This window comes from Marmota flaviventris, chromosome 15 (genome assembly GCF_047511675.1).
Source record: "Marmota flaviventris isolate mMarFla1 chromosome 15, mMarFla1.hap1, whole genome shotgun sequence".
Classification (NCBI taxonomy): Eukaryota; Metazoa; Chordata; class Mammalia; order Rodentia; family Sciuridae; genus Marmota; species Marmota flaviventris.
Genome location: NC_092512.1, coordinates 4,749,135 through 4,771,184, shown reverse-complemented (window position 1 = coordinate 4,771,184; position 22,050 = coordinate 4,749,135). Strand labels below are relative to the sequence as shown.

At 53.5% G+C, this 22,050-nt stretch overlaps 1 protein-coding gene across 1 annotated transcript in view; it reads right to left on the bottom strand.

Annotated features, from left to right (window-relative positions):
• Positions 1-825: 825 nt before the first annotated feature.
• The window catches only part of Col22a1 (collagen type XXII alpha 1 chain), a 208,304-nt gene continuing 187,079 nt past the window's right edge, over positions 826-22,050 (bottom strand). Inside the window, exons 53-63 of the mRNA XM_071602419.1 lie at positions 21,900-21,953; positions 20,158-20,211; positions 16,319-16,372; positions 15,000-15,071; positions 14,163-14,198; positions 11,892-11,936; positions 8,925-9,104; positions 7,209-7,275; positions 4,261-4,443; positions 2,781-2,858; positions 826-1,961 (exon numbers count right to left, since the gene is read on the bottom strand). Coding sequence (XP_071458520.1) covers positions 1,774-1,961; positions 2,781-2,858; positions 4,261-4,443; positions 7,209-7,275; positions 8,925-9,104; positions 11,892-11,936; positions 14,163-14,198; positions 15,000-15,071; positions 16,319-16,372; positions 20,158-20,211; positions 21,900-21,953 — 1,011 coding nt within the window. The 3' untranslated portion in view covers positions 826-1,773. The remainder of the gene's footprint in view (positions 1,962-2,780; positions 2,859-4,260; positions 4,444-7,208; positions 7,276-8,924; positions 9,105-11,891; positions 11,937-14,162; positions 14,199-14,999; positions 15,072-16,318; positions 16,373-20,157; positions 20,212-21,899; positions 21,954-22,050) is intronic.

Genomic DNA, 22,050 nt, shown 5'->3' with positions numbered 1-22,050 from the left:
AATGAGAAGAAGCCTGTGATGCTTCCTAAAACAAAAAACACAAAAGCTGCCAAAACAATGCTTTTTTGTCATATGTGATTGTGAAAACCGGCTGAGATGGCAGGTGTGAAGGGACCAGAGGAAGGCGGCTCCTTCCCTGGGGACACTCTTGCTCCCCTAGACCACACCCACCCGTCCCCAGAACCAGCACCAACTGAAGGAGCACAGAGCACAGAGCACAGGAGCGGCCCAGATCTTACTTTAAAACCATTGCAGGGACACCCGCACCCTGAGAGCGCCAGCCTCCTTTGGATGTTTATAGTTGAAATATCGACCACAGATGGGCCCACAGTGGGAAAATGCCGCCCGGGTCTGCAAGAGGCTGACAGCTCCCAAGGAGACAAGGGATCACTCAATCAAATGTCAGTCGAGAGGGGACAAAAGCAGAAAGAGCAATTCTTCAGGCCGTGGGAGAGTCCCCCAGCAGATGCACTTTGGCAGGGTGGGTCCTACTGAAGCAGCATTCTGCTCCCCAGCTCCCCTCCCCACTGAGACCCAGCATAACACACGCTTCAATGGTTTCTTCCCAGTGCAAAATACAGACAGCTGCTTGAAGGGGGCCTCGATGAGGAGCAGCTCCAGGCTAGCTCACCAAGAGGCTTTGGAGAAGGATGGGAGGATGAGTCGCCCAGGGCTAGCCCAGTCACACACATGCATGCTGTCATTGTCGCCAGCATGTATACTGAACAAGGGGACTCTGTACCCCAGTTTTATCCTGGCACTTGAGGAGGCACAGGTAGATGCTAGAGGTAAGAAACAAACCACAAGAGGAACTGAGGAGGAAACTCGAATTTATTGAGCACCTGTTTCTGCCGGGCATGTCACACACATGTACACCCAAAGCAATTATTTCAGCACTAGAACCCTGGACACAGCTCTGCTCAGTGCCTTGGCCAGTGGCCCACTGTTAGGGAACACGTGAGTGGTCACTGGACTCCTTTATTTCACAATTAATATGACTGACACCAACATGAGGAGGTTAAAGGAGTCCTACCCGTGGTGGAGGAGCAAATTAACCTCCAGGCTACTTCAATACTGATTTTCCTTTGGCCCACAGAGCCATTGCCAATGCCCCTGACATTTCTTGGCTTCTGCAAGCTTGAAATTCAGAGGTCGAGGTGCCCCAAGGGCTTAGCTCTCTCTTTGCACTTGCCCTCAGGAGGCCAGAACATTCTTCAAGTCTGCAAAACCCTCCCTCCTGCCTACTGCCTCTCTCCTGGGAGGAGGGGGTTTTTAGCTGATTCCTCCCTGGACGACCTCTGGGCGCAGGTGGAATAGCAGCTCACTGGCTCCACTCCCTAGTTTTTGTTTAAGGAAAGAGGTAACTTCGGCAGGTGTCTGCTCAGGGCTTCGTAGCACCAAGAGTTTCCGTAAAATTGCAGCTGCACTTCAGATGGGTGCACCTCCTGCCCCACAATCAAGTTTCCCCAGCTTCAGAGGAGAGGGAAAAACTCACAAGCATCAGAATATGGAATAATAATAATTAACAATAATAATAATATTAATAATAATCTGAACAGCCAGCAGCACCTGCTGGTTTTAATAATTCTGAGGTCTCTCAAGAAAAGACAATGAGAGAGAGGGAAAGAAGAAAAAAGAGAAAGAAAGAAAAGGGGGAGGGAGGAAAGTGGGAAGAGGGAAAGAGATGAGACGTTTCAAGGCCTCTGGCTTCCCACTGGGCTCCAAGTTCAAGTTTCAGAAATCTGCCACAGTCTTCTGACTTTCAAGAAGCTTCTAGGGGCCTTTCACATTTCCCGGCCGGGCAGCAAGGCTGGCGAAGTAGGCACACTGGGAAGGGTCACACTGGCCAGGGGGCCCAGGTGGGCCTGGAGGGCCAGGGTGTCCAGCTGGTCCTGTCTCTCCCTGAGGGCCAGGACTCCCTGGGATTCCATCTTTAGCATAGCCCGGTTCCCCAGGTTGACCTGGCGCAAGAAGCAAAAGAAACAGAAGGTGATTTGTGCTTCCCCTGAGAACAAGGAGCCCCGCTACCCCCCATTCCATGTGCACCAGGACCTGAAGTCTGCTCAGAGAGCCTCCCATCGGGGTATGCTAGTCTGAGTGATTACAGTGGCCCACGCAAATGCTAGGGACCAGGAGTACCAGGGCATGAGGGAGTGTCCTAGTTTACCATGTGAACCAGAAGGTTAAGGCAGCTACCAATGGAGAAAGACACACAGGGTAGGCCTGGGCCAGGAGGAGCTTGTTCTCTGCTTCAGAGTCAGACAGAACCCAAGGCAGCCCGTGTCCTCACATAGTTCTAGGAGGTGCCTCTGCATTCAGAGGGAGACACCAAGTCCTGACCACTAGCCATCAGCCCCAGTGCACATGACTCTTTCTCAGGATGTTTTGTTCACTTACATTTTAATTGAAATGGTAATTGCCTGTGTTTGTGTGTATATACGGGGCTTGGTGAGCTATTCCTGGACATGTACACAATGTGCAGTGGTCATATCAGAGCCGTCAGCATCCGCATTGCTTCACACATTGATCATCTCCTTGGGATGGGAACATCCAAATCCTTTCTTCTAGCCATTTTGAAATATTCAATAAATTATTGGGGTTTCTGACTCATGAGGTTTGCCTCAAGAAGTTTAGAAATATTTAATAAAAACGGAGCTGCTCTGTCTCATCATCACTTGACTGAACCATCTCTCCCTTCCTGAGTCCTGCGTGGCTGCAGATGGAGCGCATCTGTGTGTTTCTCCTCTCCACTCCCCCCACAGACCCCAGACGCCCCATACCTGGGATTCCGGGGGGTCCCATCTCGCCTCGGAGGCCAACTCCAGGTGCACCTGGCTCACCTTTGGCTCCTCGTTCACCTGTGGAGAAAAACATGCTCCCTTGGTGGTAGAGACCCATGATGAGGGCAGAGACAGGGAGTCCCAGCTGCAGGACATGAGGCACAACACTGTGGCTGCAGCGTCTCACTCAAAACCACCCTGGCTCACACTCCCCGTCCCCGTGTACACATGCTCTCTCTCTCTCTCTCTCTCTCTCTCACACACACACACACACACACACACACACACATGCGCACACACACTCTCAAGGAATGTTCTATGTGATACAGATTGCAGTCAGTGCCATCCTAAGAATAAAAACAGGGCCATATTCAGAGATCCGAGTCATTCCCACAGGGGTTATTTGGACCATATTTGAGTTGAGATTTGTACAGATAGGATAATTAAATTGTTTCTCTCCCACTTCTTGAATCAATCACTTTTTGCCATTTTGTTTCCCAAATATCTCTTAGATACATCATACATATATTTTGTAATCCAAATTTAAATTCTGCTAGTTCGTGGTGTCTTTGAATCACCCATTTTTATTGTTTTAATTATTACATTTGTTCAGGATTCTGCCAGTCTACTGTTTTCTAGGCCTTATGCTTGTTATGGACAATTCTTTTGTGTATTTTGCTTTATGAACTATTGTGGGTTGAACTAGAACACACAAATTTAACAAAAACCATTTCATGTAGGAGAACTATTACAGAGAATGAAAATTAATAATAAAGAAATGGGAGATGTTAGGGTCATCTGTTTCCCTTTCTCCCAATCACCCAGGAGCAGCTACAATTACCTGCACCCTCCTTCCCCGTGCTAGTCTTTATCAGAAAGGAGTGAATTTCAGGCTGGGGTGTCATCAGGTTCCTCCTCTCTGCTCTTCATATCTGCCTGGCTGCAGAGGAAGCGAGCATTCTGACCAGCTTCCCAAGATGCGGTGGGTCAAGGGAGCCAGGACCCTCCCCTTGAGGGAGGGACGTACGGCTGTCCAGGGCTGCAGTGTCCAGGTAGTGCTGGACACTGACAGTGGACAGTTAACGGCCATTTCTGCTGTAGCTCAAAGCCTCCTGATGTAATTTAAATGCTGGCACTTATTCCCCACTGCCTGGAGATTAAATGTCTCATTCCTCAGTTACTTCTCAACTCAGCAGAGGAAGAGGAGAGCATGTTACAGTACCACTGAAACCTGATCGGGGGAGATGGAGGGAGAACAAGAAAGTGGGTGGGAGTGGAGTCCATCTTCTTAGCACAACTCTGCTAAAATGTCAAGTATGAAAACCTCTTCAACATAGGAAAAAATTACATGATGCCAAAATTCAGGGTGTGACCAAGCTACAGAGACTGAGAACAGAATGAGGAACATGGCTCAGCAGAGCTCGCAGCCCACACCCCCCTCTCCTCAGCCCTCGAGCACCACCCCCCTGTGTCTACTCACCTTTGGGACCCATGGGTCCAGAGGGTCCTTCCAGACCCCCCTGGCCAGGGCGTCCAGGCTCTCCCATGGGGCCTGCTCGACCCGGAAGCCCATCTTTTCCAGGGGGTCCTGGGGGGCCAGGTCTGCCTTGAGATGCCTTCATGTGTGCCGGGGGCATCTGGGCCAGGAGGTAGGCAAGTTTGGCTATGGAGTACAGAAAACAGAGACACTCATGAAGAATGGATGGAGGATAAAGGGCAGAATGGGAACTCCCTGCAAAGCTAGGAAGCAAGGGACCAGGACTACAAAGACCACAACACAAACAGCAGCCGTGACACACAGAGAGCACAGGTACAGCACTTGAACGTGCATTTCTGACTGGGCAGGTCATAGGGTGCCTTGAGGGTGGTGGCCATCAGGGGGGCCCAAGGCAGCTGCCACCAGCCACACAGCTTTGGACAAGCCACTTGGCCTCTCTCAGTCTGATTTTCTCTTCTTTTTAATTTTTTTATTTGTTCCAATAAGTTATACATGACAGCAAAATGAATTTTGATTCATTGTACAAGAATGGGGCACAACTTTTCATTTCTCTGGTTGTACACAATGTAGAGTTGCACCATTTATGGAATCATACATCAAGGATGTCCGTCTCATTCCACCATCTTTCCTACCCCCATACCCCATCCCCTCCCATTCCCCTCTTCCCAATCCAAAGTTCTTTCAATCTCCCTCCCCCCAATTATGGATCAGCATCCACATATCAGAGAGAACATTTGGCCTTTGGTTTGGGGGGATTGGCTCATTTCACTTAGCATGATATTTTCCAACTCTCTCCATTTACCTGCAAATGCTATAATTTTATTCTCTTTTAAACAGTGGAATATTACTCAGCATGAAAATAGAATAAATTTATAGCCTTCATTTTTCTCTTCTGTAAAAAGGAGGCAATGAAATAACACCCACTTCCTGGTTGGTGTAAGGACAGAGTGACATGATTCCAGCAAAGCTGTGCCTGACCCTTGGTAAGTGCTCAGCAGATGGCAATGGCTGTGGTGATGTTGATGCTGGCTGCAGTGGTAACCTCAGCCACAGTGGTACTGACATCATCTCTAGAGACATTATTGGAAGTAGCAGCTATAGCAGTATTGGCAGTAACAGCAGTAGTAGTTTTTGCAGTAGAAGAAGTATTGGCAATAGTACTAGTAGGATCAGCAGCAGAGCTAGTAGTCGTTTGGGCAGTAGAAATAATATAGACAGTAGTGGCAGTAGTAGTATTGGTGGCAGTAGAGTATTAGTTTTGGCAATAATAGTAGTTGTGCTGGAGATAGCAGTAGTATTAGTAATAGTAACAGTAGTAGTTCTTGCAGCAGTAGTCACACTGCCAGTAGTAGTAGTAGCAGCCACAGAAGCAGCTTTGGCAGTAGAAGTAGTAGTAGTAGTAGTATTGCAGCAGCAGCAGCAGTAGTAGTAATAGTTCTGGAAGGTGGTGGTAGTGGTATCAACAGTAGCAGCTGTAGTGGCAGTACTGGCAATAGCAGTAGTAGTTACACACGCAGTGATGGTGGCCTCATTGGCAGCAGTATAGTATCATCCCTGGGAGTTGAATCATTGGCAGTAGCAATAGCAGACACGGTAGGAGAACTGGTGGTAACAGAAGTCTTGGGGTAGTAATGGAAGTCTAGTGGTGGTAACAGGCATAGTAGCAGCAATTGTAAAACCAAGGCCTGGGGAGGGTTAAGTGGAGTATACAAATCTATTGAGTGACTTTTCTCTGCTGAGTGTCAAGTTTAAGGGTTGAAGATTACAGAATTCAAAAGCCCAGTTGCTGGCCTGGCATGCCTTTCCACTGGGCAGGACATACAGTGGGCCTGGTGGCCACCAAGGCCATCTTTCTTTGCATCCAGTCACAGAGAATCTGGTCCTGCAGAAGTTGTTACTGTGTCACAGACCAGCATTTCTGGAGTAAGACCCAGGCAGAGGTGGGGTCTTCAGCCTGGCCAAGCCCCGCTCCTGCTGCTCAGGAAGAAGGCCCCACTGGGACTTGTCATCTATTTCTGCAAACTGGGCAATTTGCTCAACTTCTCTGAGCCTTGATTGTCTCATCTTCACAGTAGACTCAGTGCTTCCTCCTCAAAGGAGTGCTGGAAGGAAGGACCCAGCCTAGCAGAGGCTCCATCCAGAACAGCCAGACAAAGCAGCTGTGCCCGCTTTTGTCTAGAAACTCTGTAAGGTGCCGAGGCCATTTCTAACCCCCAAAGTTAATACCCAGGAGGAAGAACTTGGAGTTTCCACCCTTGATCCTTCAGACCCACCACACCCAGCTCCTTCTCCTTCCTTCGAGTGCCCCCTCATCCACCCCGCCTCTCCCTTGCGGTCAGCTCCAGGTGATGACTTCTTGCCCGCATGATGTGGATATGGACTATTTCCAACTGGACTCCACGAGGGGAAGGAAGAGGCCTCCTTGCTTACTTCTTTGTCCTCAGACCCAGGAGTCTGGCACGTGTCAGATGCAGAGTAACTGGGACACGACCCCATGAATAAACCTATAAATGAGCCCTCTCCCTTTGTCCATTTGTGCCTGAAACAGTGACAGGTTCCTCCTCTTTCCTGCAGAAGGATCGTCTGTGACTTTCTGCTTGTGGTTCAGAGGATGGATTATACAACCCAGGTGCGAAGCCTGGCCAGGTCCCGCCAGCTCTCCAGCCCTAGGTAGCTACTTAGCATCCCTGTTCCTCACCATCTTCCTAACACCACGCGTTCCCCATGAGGATGCTGGGAGGCCCCAGCACCTGTGTGTCAGCTGAGTGCTGCTCTTGACCCAGGGCGAAGCCCCCGTGCTGGGGTCAGTGCTGCTGCTGCTCTACCTTCCCCTCCTCAGCCCTGCTACTCCACATGGGAGCTGCTCCCAGGGCACTTTCCAAACAGGCTGCCCAAGCACTGGAGGAGGACAGAGAGGGCTGCTTACTCACCTTCCAACTGCTTCTCAAGCTCTTCCTGGATGAGCCGCCGCAGGGTGTCCATGGACGGGGACTCCCCCTAGGAGGGAGGCGGGTAGGTCATTCCTTTCCCTGTAGCTCCTGCCACCCAAGCCCCCGATGACTCGGGAAACCACGGAGTCCCCAGCCACCCTGTCAGTGGGGAAGCACAGCCTCCCCGTCACTCTGTCCTACGTCTCTCGCCCCCTCCTCCCTCTCTGCCCTGCAGGCAATGCCACCCACTTCCATGCGGAGCCTGGACTCTCCCGGAGCCACTGCTGCCCTTGCCTCCACACCTTCCAGGTCTTCCGCCAGGTTTCCTTCCAGCACAAACCACTGTGCCTACGTCACTCCCTCTCTTCCCAGCGCTGGGCCCATGGGGTCTTTCACCCAAGCTCTCTCTGCCAAAGTCCTGGCTTGCAGGCATAGCCCGAGGCCTGCCCCGCACGGGATCATGTCTGAGTCCCCTGTCAGGCCACCTGGCCCCTCCAGCTCCCAGGATCTTCTTTCCGGCCTGGCTGGTCTGTGCTGGCTCTTAACAAATGTCAACCAAGTCCTGATGCTTGGGCCATGTCTGGGAAGGTCAGAGAGGCCAGAGTGCTGCCCCAGGCTCCCAAAGTGGCAGCAGTTCTCAAAAGGGCCCGGGAGAGCAGTGTACATGCCTGACAGCTTTGGAGCAGAGTCACCACTCAAGGGTGGGGTCCTGCTCTGCTCCTCTCTATCACTCAAGCACCTGGCATGGGCTAGTGTGGAGGGGATTCCATCTCCTTATTCTCCTGTTCTTTGCTGGCCAGGGATTCTGTATGAGAGTCTCAGAAGTTCCATCAGGACCCACAGCAGAGGGTGTGCAGACTAGGTGAGCTTCCTTGGGTTCAGAAGTCAACCAAGACCCTCCTGCCTTCCCCCTGGATATGGCTGGGAGACAGGCTCTGCTGCCCAGCCTCCTTCAGACCAACCACGACCACCAGGAAGGGAGGGACACACAGTGACAGAGCAGATAGGGATATGGAGTGCCCAACACTGTGCTCAGGGCATATGAGGGGTCCCAGATGACCAGGTGGGCTCTGGTGGGGAGTGGGAGGTCACAGGGCCTGGGGAACCAGTCCTCAGCAACAAATACACCCAGGGAACTCTGTTTTGTCATTTATAGGCAAGGGTGCCTGTGTAACCAGGCCGGTAAACCAAGAGTCCTGCCACTAGAAAGAAATGTGCTAAAAGGAAAAATCTACCCCTACTACACAAGCCTTTCCTATCACACTTGGGACAAATGAGACCCAGAGGGCAGAATGAGCAGCCCAGGGAGGCAGAGAGTGCAGAGGTGCAGTTGCAGGTGGCGGGCACCCGCGGGGAGCTCGCATGTCTGGGAGTTGGTGTCTTCTCAGTGACCTGTGCACAGGGTCCTGGGACAGAGGAGCTCCACAGCCCAAGGGATGAAGCCTGGAGGACTCATCACCACTGTGACAGACAGCAGGACAGAGGACGCCATTTTTGATATCTTAACTTAGGCCACCCATGTTACTTCATTCAATCATAACAAATGGGAAGAAAATTTACTCATCCCTTTTGTAGTAAGAAAGGGCAGGCTCAGAGAGGGGATGTCACCTGCCCCTAGTCACACAGCCAGACCCTGGAGGACCAAGGCCGCACCCTTCCTTGGCTTCTCTTCAGGCCCACAAAAGCCCAAGTCTGGAGTGATGTTGGCATCCTTACCCTCAGTCCTGGAAAGCCTGGCTGGCCTGGAGGCCCTGGGGGCCCTGCTGGTCCACTCTCCCCAGGTGGCCCTTGGGGGCCCATCTGGCCTGTGTGGCCTTTGTGGCCTGGGATTCCAGGGTCCCCAGGCTGGCCCTTCCCACCAGGCAGTCCTTTGTCCCCTTTGATCCCGGGGTCTCCCTGGAGAAGGAGAGAAGCACATCAGTGTGGGTGCAGATGGGGGCAAACAGGATGTGAGCCGCAGGAGGCGCCGGGCTCTCCTCCAGGAACCCAGAAAGCAGGCCCAGTCCAGGCTGACCTGTGCACAGCCTGGGGTGGGAAGGGCCCAGAGCCATCCCTCCATCCTGATTGTGAGCCTGAGGACATGGCGGCCCAGAGAGGGAACACCACCTGCCCTGCGGAGGCCAGGAAGAGAAGGCTGATTCCCAAACCCCAGTCCCAGACTGAGCCCACTTGCATTTCTGTCATTTGGGGAGCAGGAACAAAGTGCTGGCCCATGGACCCAACAGAGCACGCTGTAGCTGCTAGAAAGACGGGGTGCCCACCATGGTTAATTGGGAGGGGTGGAGGGGAAAGGGGAAGGAGCACAACTTTTCGCCTTATACCTTAAAAAACAAAGAATTTCCCAATCCCAGGCTGCACCCTCAAAATTCAGCTCCTCTGCCTGCCCAAAGAGGTCTGGCTGGCCACAGAGACTGGGGGCCCAGCTGCCAGCCCCCTCCTGGTGCAGTTTGGGCCTCTGTCAGCTGGGGAGAGTGCACCCTCTCACCAGTGCTTCCCATTCCCAGTCCTGGCTCTAGTGAGTCCACAGAGGGTCATCTCCTGGCCAACACGCTGCCTGAGGCCCTTTCTCCCCTTCCCTGACCCTGAATCAGAAGTGCTAGATCCATGGTGTGGGAGCACAGTGGGTATAAACACAGCCACATCAATGGCCTCAGAGTGCACTAATGGAACTCCGTTGCTGGGATGTAGCAAAGACAGGGGGGGACAATGAGACCAAGAAGAGGAGCAATAAGGTAACTGGAATGTGGCTTAGCTAGGACTTGACCCAAGTCTCTGAAAAGGAAGACTTCACAGTTCTGCAGCCACCAAGTGGAAATGATAGGAGCAAGACCTGTGGAGTGTGCGGAGGGTAGAGGAGAAGGAACACGCAAGGTCAGAAACCCAGTTGTATGCACAGACTCCAGGGAGATTCAGAGCAGCCACAGAGTGACAGCCTGGGAGCCAGGGCAAAGGTGGGAGATGGAAGAGGAACATAACTTTCATTGCAGTTACTTTTCTTGCAGTGTTCACTGTTTAGGTATGCCCCTATGTTGCTTTAAAACTGTCAATACTGCCAGGTGTGGTCGTGCACGCCTGTAATCCCAGCAGGGAGGCTGAGGCAGGAGGATCACAAGTTCAAAGCCAGCTTCAGCAATTTAGCAAGGCACTGAGTCACTCAGCAAGACCCTCTCTCTAAATAAATAAATGATAAATGTGCGTGGGGTGTGTGTGTGGGGGGGTGTGTGTGTGTATTTTTTAATGGCCTGGGAATATGGCTCAGTGGTTAATGCCCTGGGTTAGATCTCTGAAAGAAAGAGAGAGAGAAAGAGAGAGAGGGAGGGAGGGAGGGAGGGAGGGAGGGAGGAAGGAAGGAAGGAAGGAAGGAAGGAAGGAAGGAAGGAAGGAAGGAAGGAAGGAAGGAAATGAACATTTTAACACTTATCAGAATATCAGTAAATGAAGCAGCAGCTCAGCTGGTGTGCACTTCATGGGGGCACTGTGATGCTGTCACATCTCGTGGTGATTTTGAATTCAGGGGTCTATTAAGTCACGGGTCCCTAACCACCTAGATGCCAGGCCCTGTCACATGTACAGTGTTTCCTATTCATTGCGCATCTCCATATCACTTTGCGGTGAGAGGACGTGTCCCATATTTCAAGTGTTCCCAGGAGTGTGAAGGAACGGGGAGTCTCAGTTCCCTGGCCAGGTTCCATGAAACCACTTACCAGGGAAAGACAAGCTCTCAGTTTATTGATTAGATATGAGACAAGAGGTTCCTACCTGCGGTCCAATCCCCTGGCTCCCCTCCAAACTCAAGCCATCGCCCCCACAGGCGCCTGAGGGACACTCTCATGAGGGAGCCAACCCTGTCTTGGCCACAGGCGTGGATCAGTGGACTCAAAGTCAAGGGAAGGAGATAGGTGGGGGGGGGAGAGCAGAGGAGGAGGGAGGAGGCCTGGGATTCTCTGCTTCCACTTCGATCTCCTGGGGCTGCAGGAGCAGCCCGCCAGCTCCCCACCCATCCAACTTGCAAAGAAAGCCGAGATAAATTCTCTGCAGGACCATGGAAAACAAGCGGGGGCGGGGAAGAGGGTGGGTGACATCCGTGTCCTCGCAGCACGATGGTGGCCCAAATGCAGGACTGTGGCAAGGAGCCCTACTAAGCCGCTCAAGGGAGCAGCTGTCCCGAGGATGACAACGTTCCCTGCTCCCTCTTCCAGGAAACAAACAACAACAACCAACCTTTCCCCTGTTGTTTTTTTGAGAAATGAAATGTAAAGGAAGGCTCTCTGAGTGTGGCGCCAAGGCAACTCATTATGGGAAAATCTGTTCCCTTGTCACCTCCAGCAACAAATCCGGCTCCCAGCACATTGGCACTCTGGGAGCCAGGCCCATCACGCACACGCGTTCACACATGGAGAGGGGATCTGCCGAAGCCGCCCGGCACTTTCTTTTGCACTTGTAATGATGATGATGATTTTATTCCTCAAAATAACAACCAAAAAGAAATGGGGGAAAGACTACAGCCATCCCCAGGAAAGAAGCGGCCTTAGTGAGGCTCCAAATTTTCCAGGAACAGGGAGCAGAAGCCACTGCACAAGACGGCTGCCCAGTGGGGCTATGTGTTCACTGTCCTGGACCTGTCCCCTGGTCATGTGGAAAGGTCACTTGCAGCCTTGCCAGGGGACTGAACTCCCCACTCACCCTTTCTCCTTTGGATCCAGGTTCTCCTGGCTTCCCGGGAGCACCCTGCAATGAGACCAAGGGGACAGCAGTCACGCGCCAGGCCACCTGGCTTCTCTGCCTTTCTTGGTTCTTCTGGGAGCTGAGGACAAGGGATCCTGAGATCCCCAGAGAGCTCCTCTCTAACCTGCCCAGACCCTGGGCCTGGCCCTCCTCCTCTTCTCTGCTGTCCTTCTGTCCTTGCCCGCCACTGACTGATGATGGCACCAGCCCGTGTGGACCCTCCAGACTCCTCCTCTTCGTCTCTCAGAACTCCACTGCCCTTGGCAGGCCCAAGGCCCAGCATGAATCAGCCCTAGACAAGCTCTCCTCACTTACCCTCTGGCTCAGCTGCCATGGCTCCAGCAGAGGTGACAGGCTTGGGCCCCAGGCAGGGAGCACTCAGCTCTGAGGTCTCCTGGCTCCGCCTGTATTCTTCCCGGCCTGGGCTATGCTCCTGCCCTCTGTCCACATAGCTCACTGGCCTGGCCACAGCCCTCCCCTCCAGGAAGCCCTCTGTACCTACTCCCCACCTACAGAAGTGGCCTTCTTCTACATTTCCCAACCTGCAGGAGGGTGGTCACCCTGGGAACGAGGGTCACAGCCCCATGGTCGACACCGCAGACACCTGCCTCCCTCTCAGACCCTCTGTCCATCTGTCCACTCAGGATGTCTCCTTCTCCTTCTTTGCCCACAGGCCCCCCCCCCCCCCACACACACACATCAGCTCCTCTGAAAAGCTTTGCTAATCCCTGCGGCTAGAGTGCATCCGCATGCCAGGGTCCCTGGCCTCTCAGGGACAACTGACTTTCTTTCTGCCCAGATGTGGGGCAGAGGTGTGCCTCTCTGCCTTCCCTCTGTCTGATTCCAATGCAAAGCAGACAGACCTGATTCCTGTCACAGAAGCACAAGGAGGTGCTTGGGGAAGCACCTTGGGGAGCACAGAGCCCCAAAGGTCAGGTAGAATCTAAGAGGGGAGAGGAGGCCGGGAAAGGCACTCCAGGTGGGCAGCACAGGGAAGACCAAGCCTGGGAGATGGGGGAGGCAGGGACATATTATGCACGGTTGAGCTCCTGTCTTGGAGTCAAATTGGGGAAGACCTTGGATGCCCGATTAGCCTGCACTTTATTCTGAAAAGCAATAGGGAGCCAGAGAGAATTCATGTAGGCAGCAGCCCAGCTATGAGCACATGCAGCTGATGAATCCCTCAGAAAGGGGAGCCAGGGTGTTTCCCCTGCATCTCAATCAAATAAGCAGAAGGAGCTGTGATTGGTCAACGAGTGAGTGCCCAGTGAGTGGTCAGCTGTGGCTGGGCCAGGATCAAATCCTTGCCAGACATGGAGCCATTGACCCAGCTTCAAGGAAGTCTGAGTTAATAAAGTGTAGCCCAAAGGCACAGAGGGAAAGTGTCCCTGGCCCTTCAGAAGAGAGCACAGTCTCTGACGGGGATGTGACAATTTCCAACCACTGAGTTCTCTGCATTTGTCCCTCTACGTATCTATCTCTCAGCAGACACCTGTGGTGCCGCTCTGTGCTGGACTCCTGGGCTAGGGCAGAGCAAAACAGGTGCTCAGGCAGCCCATGGTGGATCATCGGCTTCGTCCCTGGCCACCAGGGGAAGTCAGCATGGGAAGAAGGGGGGCAGGCTTTCTGAAAAGAGGACCCTGGGAAAGAAATTTGGCATTTCCAGGACTAAAAGTCCAGAGTGACTGGGGCTGAGAGAGGAGGGGCGTTGGCAGGGGCGCAGCTTCTTGGATCTCATTGGGAGGGCCGGGAGAGGACAGGGCTGAGAGGTGACCTGCAAAGTGCCATCGCGTGCTTCTGTCCCACAGATCTTTGGCTGCAGTATGGACAGGTCAGCAGGGGGCAAGGCTGAGGAAACCTGTAGGTCCCCATGATGGTGCAGGTGAAGGGGAAGCAGGTCAGACTAGAATCCAGGTGGAAGTGATGGAGAGAACTGGGCACAACCAAGGTCCCTCAAGTCTGCGTTGGCAGGGCCTGTTGACAGGTGGGAGCTGAGTGGCAGGTCATCCAGATGGTGTCCACAGTGGCTACACTATTTGTAGGGTTTGTGCAAATTCATATGTGTCCATTCTTCATAAAGTACTTATGATTTCAACACAATGACAGCAGAGCATCAGAGGGGTCCTTCCAAGCTCAGGGCCCTGGAGACCACACAGGCTGCCCACCCAGGACACCAGACCCGTGGCCCCCATAGGAAGAGCTACCAGTGGAGGAGGAATGGACACTTGCCTCTTTGCCTGGTACACCTGTCTCTCCTGGTTCTCCCTGTAAGACAGAACAAAGTGTCAGCAGGCCCTTCTGCATCAGCAGACGGAAAAAAACATGATGGTGCTCAAAGCAGATCTCATTCCAGCAAAGGCAGTAACCAATGGTTCCCCTGACCCAGGTCATTCCATGCAGGGGAAGGCAAAAAATGTGTCCCCAGTAGAAAGGGGAGCCTGCAGCTGTGCGCTCCTTAGCAATGGGAAGTGTGTGACCCCACCAGGAGTGACTCCAGTTTTATACGTTATCTAGCTGTGGGAGGGAGGCCTCCCAAGGAGCAGGCTCATTGTGTGCGAAGCAGGCTGCCGCTGGCTCCTAGTGCAAATTTCGGTCCTCTACTAGAGGCTCTGGGACCTTGAAAGCCCCCTTACAACCTCCTTGAGTTTCCTGTGCCTCGGTTTCTTCCTCTGTAAAATGGGAGGAGCAGCTTCATAGGGTCCTACGAGATTTCAGTGTATTTGTAGAGGGATCAAAACGGTGGCAGGCGCATCTTACAGGTTGGACAAACGACCGATATCTCCATGACTGAGGAATAATTGTTACATAGAAAGCGCACCCACTGCTCAGGAGCAGCCACACCATTAACACCGGGATGGAGGGGGCACTGAGTGGAGCTGGACCCAGGGATCCCACACAGGTGTGGCCTCTGAGCCCTCTGTTGTCTAGATGCACTTTGACCCCACACCATATCGTCATGACCCGAGCAAATGGGCTCCAGGACACAGGAGGGGACAGGGACAGTTCTGAATGTGAACATCAACCTGGAGCCAGACACCCTGGGCCGGGCTGAGGTTCTCTGCTTACCGGAGGCCCCCGGGGCCCCAGGAAGCCAGGAAGTCCAGGGCTGCCATTTTCTCCTTTGTTCCCCTTCTGGCCCTGCAAAGAAAAACAGGATCAATCTCCAAGGTCATCCACTGACTCAAGCGGATTCAGAAGCCTTGGGACCACTCCAAACACCAAAGACCAGGGGCAGCCGCACAATGGAACACAAGCCCCCTTCCTGGCAATGGAGAAGGGTCAGGGTCCTCACAGTGCTGTCACGGGCCAGCGGGAGAGAAGACATGGCCTCAGAATCCGATGGTGGCCTTCCTTTTCAGAGCAGCAAACACCAAGTGGGACAGATATTTGGCAAAAATACCCAGGTGTGTGTGGCCCCTCCCGGGGTCCTCCATTGAGATGGGGCCATTCCACCCCCGAGGATGCCAGGCGCATGGTGTAGGAGGCTCAGTCTTTGTGAATCTCCCGACTTGAACTTTCCTGGGAAGCCCCCACATATGTGCCAGCTGTGCACAGGGTGGATCCAGCCCCATGGCCCACCCTGCCCCCTCTGCTGTGCCTCACCAGCAGCAAGTCCTGCCCTGGGGCTGCTGACTGAGGAGGCAGGCTCCTTTAGCACAGCTACCCTCATCTGGCAGGGGCATGGCCTCCACCAGGGTGACCAAGTGCCCGGTTTCCTGAGACTGTGGCCCTGGCTTTCCACAGCACCCAGGACCGGCAGGCTCGCTGCCCTGGGCAGTGAATGCTCACTCACCACACAGCAGGTGGGCTCCTGGATAGGACTGCCAACTATAGCAGTTACTATTATAAAAGTTCAGGAAGGCTGGGCTGGGAGCAGACTAGTGTCAGGCTTGACTTATCCAACCCCAGATCCTATCAAAGAACATCTTCCCCACCGTGCCTCCCATCAGCCAGACAGCACCCCAGATCGGAATCCTCTAACCAGTGACCTGGCCCTGCTGGTTAGCCACACCACCTACCCACTGGTCCAGTCTGCTCTCCCCACCCCCTACGCCCACCTCCATCTGCAAGCTGCACGCTTACCCTGTCATCTTAGGCAGTTAGGGCTGCTAAGTAGGACACTGCCCTTCCACGCTCTAAAAACATCAAACGCCCACCTGCAACCCCACTCCACCCTGTGTTTGGTAGGTGTAGATGCCTGCGGTATAGACAACAGGGAACCAGGTGCAAAATCACATGTACTTTTAGCTGTGAAGGAGACCCACCACTCAGACCCACAATCCCATTGACACTTCCAAGGACAGAGGCCAGACAATATGTGACATGAGCCACAGCCCTCTCAGAGCGTGACCGATGCCATCAGGTGGCAGCAACCGAGTACTCACTGGGCTTCCAGGGCGGCCAGGGTCTCCTGGAGAGCCTGGTGATCCATTGTTACCCTGAGGGAAGAAACAAAGGTAATTCTCCTTCAGGGCTCTTGGCCAGAGCATCACACAGCAGGGTGACGAAACAAAGAAAGGACCAGATGCAGAGGACCAGGTTTCCCACAGAATCTGTCACCTGGGCCAATGTAGCTCTCAGGAAACCACTTCTTTCCTCCGAGGACATTTTTCAACTGGTAAAAGGAGCTCATAATATTTAATTCATAACACTGTGGAATCAAATGAGCCCGCGGCCTGGTGGTTGGTGCACACGGCACAAACCGAGGACACAGTCATGGCCTCGTTCATTCATTGATCGGCTAACTCAGAGTCTGTGTTAAGAAGCAAACAAGCCACCGAACATGACCAAGCTCAGAAACACTGGTTCACATGGCTGAGGAGCATGTCCTTATCTCATGTCACACCCCAGCAGGGGCTGAGAGAGGACAGGACACTGGTGGGAGCCCTGCGGCTGTGGAATGGAAGGTCCATGCCTCCAGATCCTAAGTCTGACTCTAACACCCGCTAACTTGACGGGGGGTTTGTGCACTTGTGTAGCTTTGACATTTAACAATTGGATTCCCTGATAGAGTAAAAATCAGAAACCACGAGAATGCTTCTGGCTGCCGCCTTTCAGGCTCAGACAGATTCCTACTAAGCGCAAGATGCGCGGCTTCTCAGGCTGGGCTGGCCTCCTCGCCCTGTGGCTTCCCTGAGCAGCCAAGGCAGAGGCTGGGTCTTGTCACTCTATTCCAGGCATCTGGCACAGTGCCAGACACGACAGCTCTCTGCTCAGGACAAGCACACAGCAAACCCTTCTCCATTCACCTGTCAACCACCAGGTGCCAACACCCTGTGACCCGTGAGGCCCGGGCTCCCACCTGGGTTGAAGCGCATCCCAGCCAAAAGCCGACTAGTCACGTCTTCCACATTGGACCCTCTTCTAAGGACTCCACGTGTGTTAACCCACACCCTACTGCCATCAGATACAAACACCAGCACCACTGTACCAGTGGGGAAGCTGAGACACGGTGACACTAAGCACCCCGAGAGGGAAACAGAGGAGCTGAGATCCAAGCGCAGGCAGAGGAGAGGACAGCAGCTCGCTCCAGGGGAAAAGAGGTAGCATCAAGGGCTCTCTGTAACCCGGGCTCCGTCCTTGTCCTTGCTGTGGTTGCCTGAGCCCTGTGTCCCAGGAGCCGTGCTGAGCCTGGGCAGTGCTGGCCCCATCCATGCCGCTCATTATGGGCATGGCTTTGGTTTGTGATCAAAACATGGCTTCGGCCTGTGATCATGGGTGATGAAGGGCCCTCTCCCCACTGGATCCTCCCAGGAACCACGTTGCATGGTGTCTCACCAATGAGGAACTGAGGCACAGAGTCGCTACTGAGGGTGGATGCGGGAGCAGCCTTGCAGCAGGCGCCTCCTGAGCGCCTTCCCCGCGCTCTCTCCGCCCACCTGCCCATCTGTGTCCCTCCAAAAAACGCACACTTTGGCTCAGCCCTGAGGAAGTCATCTCTCTTCCTCTTCCCTTTGGACCAGACGCAGAGGCACAGGGTGCCAGCTCAGCCTCCAGGGGCCTGTCAGGGCCGGGGCTGGCTTCCTTCCCCCCATGAGCCACTCCTCAGGTCCTGTTCTTCCTTTGTCCCCTGTGCTCCCCCAGAAAGGAAGTCACAGCCCCCCCTCCCCAAATGTTCTGAGTTTCAAACTCCAGTCCCAAGCTCCCTCCTCCTTCCAGGATGATCTCCAGCTCCCACAGGCCCAGGCGCGTTACTTAAGCTGCAGGCTCTGAAGCAGCTTGCCTGAGTTGAAATCCTGACTCTGCTGCTTACGAGCCGTGAGATCTTGGGCAAGTAAGTAATTGTAAGTGGGGTCGTCACAGCCCCTGCCTCCCAGGACTGGGGGAAAGCTCAGTGAAAAAACTGTGTTAATGCTTCCTGCAGTCCCAGCCCTGAACTCCCCTGGTCTTTCTTAGAAGCCAGGAGTCACAGGGGCTACCCCAGTCTGCGCGCTTGTTCACAATCACCATGACTATAAGTGCAGTCGATCCCTAAACACAGTCCAGTGTGCCCAACAACATATATGACATATATGACTTCATATATGACAGGGGTCCCCTAGGAGTATAATGGAAGAATGAGCGTTGCCCGGTGACACTGTCGCCGTCCTCGTACCATAGTGATCACATCACTCATGCACCTGGTCACCGAGCATGGTGATGACAACTGGCTGCTGCTGGCCCAAGTACCTGCTACAATGTGCACTTTATCTCCAACAATACTCCTTCTACTTACCAAAACTCTCCTGGTGCAGCGGCCACGTTCCACCAGCAGCCCTCACACGTCTCGCGCTTCCCACGGCTCTTGATCACATGCCGCTAGGCATGTGTGTGTCCCCTTCTACCTCTGTCCCCTTCACTTTCCCAGGCTCCTCTTAGATAGGAGAAGCACTTGCCAAGGTGCACAGATAGGCAAGGGCCATGTCCACCATGTCCACTGGTGTAGGGAGTGTGACCCAGTGAATCACCCTCTCCAAATCCATATGCTAACGTCCTACAGCCCAAGACTCTCAGAATGTGACCTTATCTAGGAGCAGGGTCATGGCCCATGTCAGCAGTTCACATGAGTTCATACCTCCACAGGGTGAGCCCTGTCCCATATGACAGGTGGCCTGGTGAGAGAAATACTCGTAGACAGACAGGGAGAGCATCAATCCAAGACAGAGGCAGAGACTGGGGGTGGGAGACCAACCTTCATGTGACTGAGTTAACTCCCCTGCCGGGCGATGTGGCATCAGGCCTCCATTTCTAGGGTTCGAGGGTCGGGGTCTCGTGCATGGGTTTGTCTTCCTACAGCCCATGGGTGGAGCTACGCTCACCTTTTCCTTTGTAATATAACCCCTTGCCCTGTTTAGGGTAGAATCTTCCATGGAAGTGCCTTGTGTGTCCCCTTCTCTTACTGTGCCCTTGAGTGTGGCCTACCCAGGTGTCAGTCAACCTGCTGACAGTGGACATCATGAAGATAGACTCAGCCCCCTGAAACCCGACCCCTTGCCTCATTTGAATAGCATCCCCTCGATAAAAGGGGTCAGCGCAATAAAAGGGGTCAGCGAGTGCGCTCTCTCTCTCTCTCTCTCTCTCTCTCTCTCTCTCTTCCTGCGGATCCTTAAAGTCAGAGGAACCGTCACAGCGACCCCAAAGAAAAAGGTATTTTTGTCTCTTGTATGGTTATTTTGCACAGCCCAGTTAGCCCAGTTCCCCTGAAGTGACCCCTGAGCCTTTTAGTTGCGAGCAGAAACCCGACAACTGGGTGATGCATACACGAGGCAAGGAACACAAGGAGGCCAGCAAACCCCGAGAAGCTGCTGCAGATGTGGGACGGTTTCCCCCTCAGAAGGAACAAGCCTGCCGATACCTTGATCCCAGACTTCTGGCCTCCAGAACTACGAGGCAACATTTCATGTTCAGGCCACCCAGTCCACAGCACTGTGTTGTAGCAGCACCAGGATACCTGTGTGTATCCTAAGTACCAGCTCTTAGGATGGCCCAGAGCTAGAGAGACTGGCGGAGGTCCTACAGGCCCTGCTGGGCCAGGTGGCACTGTATGCAAATGGTCCCAGCAAAGCTCCTGGTGTGTGGGAGGCCCCAGGGGCTTAGGGCAATGGCTGCTCCCCACCTGCTGTGACATATAGCCATTTTTAACACCACATGGCTGTGCCAGGGTGAAAGTCCCAAACCTCACCATGCCAACATTGCTGCCAAAACACACCAGGACATGAGCAACTTAGTCTCAAGCAAAACTCACCGGTGGGCCCCTTGGCCCTCGGGGACCCTGTGGTCCTGACGGTCCAACATCACCCTGGAAGAAACAGAGAAGGGTCACATCATCACAGAGTCACTGGGTGGAGATAAGGAAGGCTCCACTTCAAATATGTATCAAACTTCACCAAAAGACCCAGGAAAACCAGCAGTGAACAGATGCCTTCCGTAGATTGTCTTCCAAACATAAAAACACTCACTTCACAGATTTAGAAATGCTCGCAGCTCTGCCTTCTGCATTAGTGTACTGATTTACCTAATCAGACATATTCCACATGGTCCCTCAGTGACTTCAGATGGCCCCATCTTGAACTGAGAAGACAAGTGCTCTTAGAGTTCTCCTGACTCACTAGATAGCAACCTGGAACCACCATGCCCGCCACCCAGTGGGCAGAGTGCCAGCCACGCTCATAGCACCTTCTAGTTTGCCAAGCATGATGATGTGGCCTTCTGAGTAGCCTCCTGGACTGGCAGTCCCTACCCATGTGAAGGATGACTATGGAGAGGCTTGGATGTGCCTCTAAAAAAGCCCTCTGGAAATGGATCTTTTTTTTTTTTTTTTTTAAATTAAAACATCCAGAGCACTGAAATGGAGGAAGAAAGCATTTCCCCATGACCTGGCACTTGGTGCTGTCCCAGCCCCACCCTTGTGCCATGCAAGCTGAGCTCGGTCCCTTGCCTGCCTGGACTCCTTGCATTGCCTTTTCTATAAGCTGAAGTGAGAGGAGTGGGCTAGATCAGTGGCTTCGGCAGCTGAGAGGTCCCCAGCAGGGTGGACTGAGGTGGGCTGTACTTTAGCTGCATAGGGCTCTGCACTCGGGTTGGTTTTATAACTGCTAAGGGAAGACATGGGGACTACAATGGATTTCTCCTGAGATCCTGTCCGGGTACTTCATCTCATGACAGCAAATCAGCCAAAGATAATCAGCTTCTGATAATCATCAGCTCCTGGGAAGAGTCTACCTTCCCAGGTCCAAACCTGGTCCTGAAGGATGCATACAGTGGACAGGAGGCCACTTTGGACCTCAGGACCAAGTACCCAGACTTCTGACCAGGCACCCAGTGCCAGGAGGCCAAGCTGTGATCCCACTTGCCAGACGGCCCTGCAGGATGCCCTGTGCCATGGGTGATCAGTCACTGGGGGTGGAGTGGGGATGTTGAACTGACAGATGTGGCTCTAGCTGGCTCTACCTGCTTCGGGCACACCATGTGACCATGTCCTTAACCTCTCCTGGCCTCTGACACATATGACCAGGTCCTTAACCTCCCTGGATCTCAAGTCTGTTCTTCTGTGCAACTCAGATAAAACCCCTCCTGCCCTGCCCAGTTGCATGACCAAGCCAAGGCAGGAGCCATCTGAGCCGTGTAGAGCAGGACAGCAGGAGGAGTAGAGGTGGAGAGGGGCGCATGTTCACATTGAGCATGGGAAGCAGAGGCACTGGAGGAATGATCCAGAGCACCCTCAGGTGCACCTCCAGTCCATGCAAGGCTGGGTCCGCGGAGCCCATGTTGGTCCCAACAGACACAAGATGATTAATCCAGAAAATCCTCCCATCCATGGTAAGGCATGTGCACTGTCAGGAGCTATAGCCCCACTCTCCGTCATGCCAGCCAAATATGTGCCATCACTGTGTCTTCACAGTGCTGTCACCACCCACTGTGAATTGAGCATCCTTTCCTTGTCCCCCATGCCCATACCCCGCCAGGCCCCATAGCACCCCCACTCACATCTTTCCCTGGTGATCCTTCCTGGCCAGGGGGCCCTGTGGCACCAGGCTCTCCCTAGAAATGAAAATCCACTGTTAGACATGGAGTCACTTCAGCTTCAGGTTGCCTCAAGCACAGGCCACCTGTGGACCTGGGTCAGACGCAGAGATGC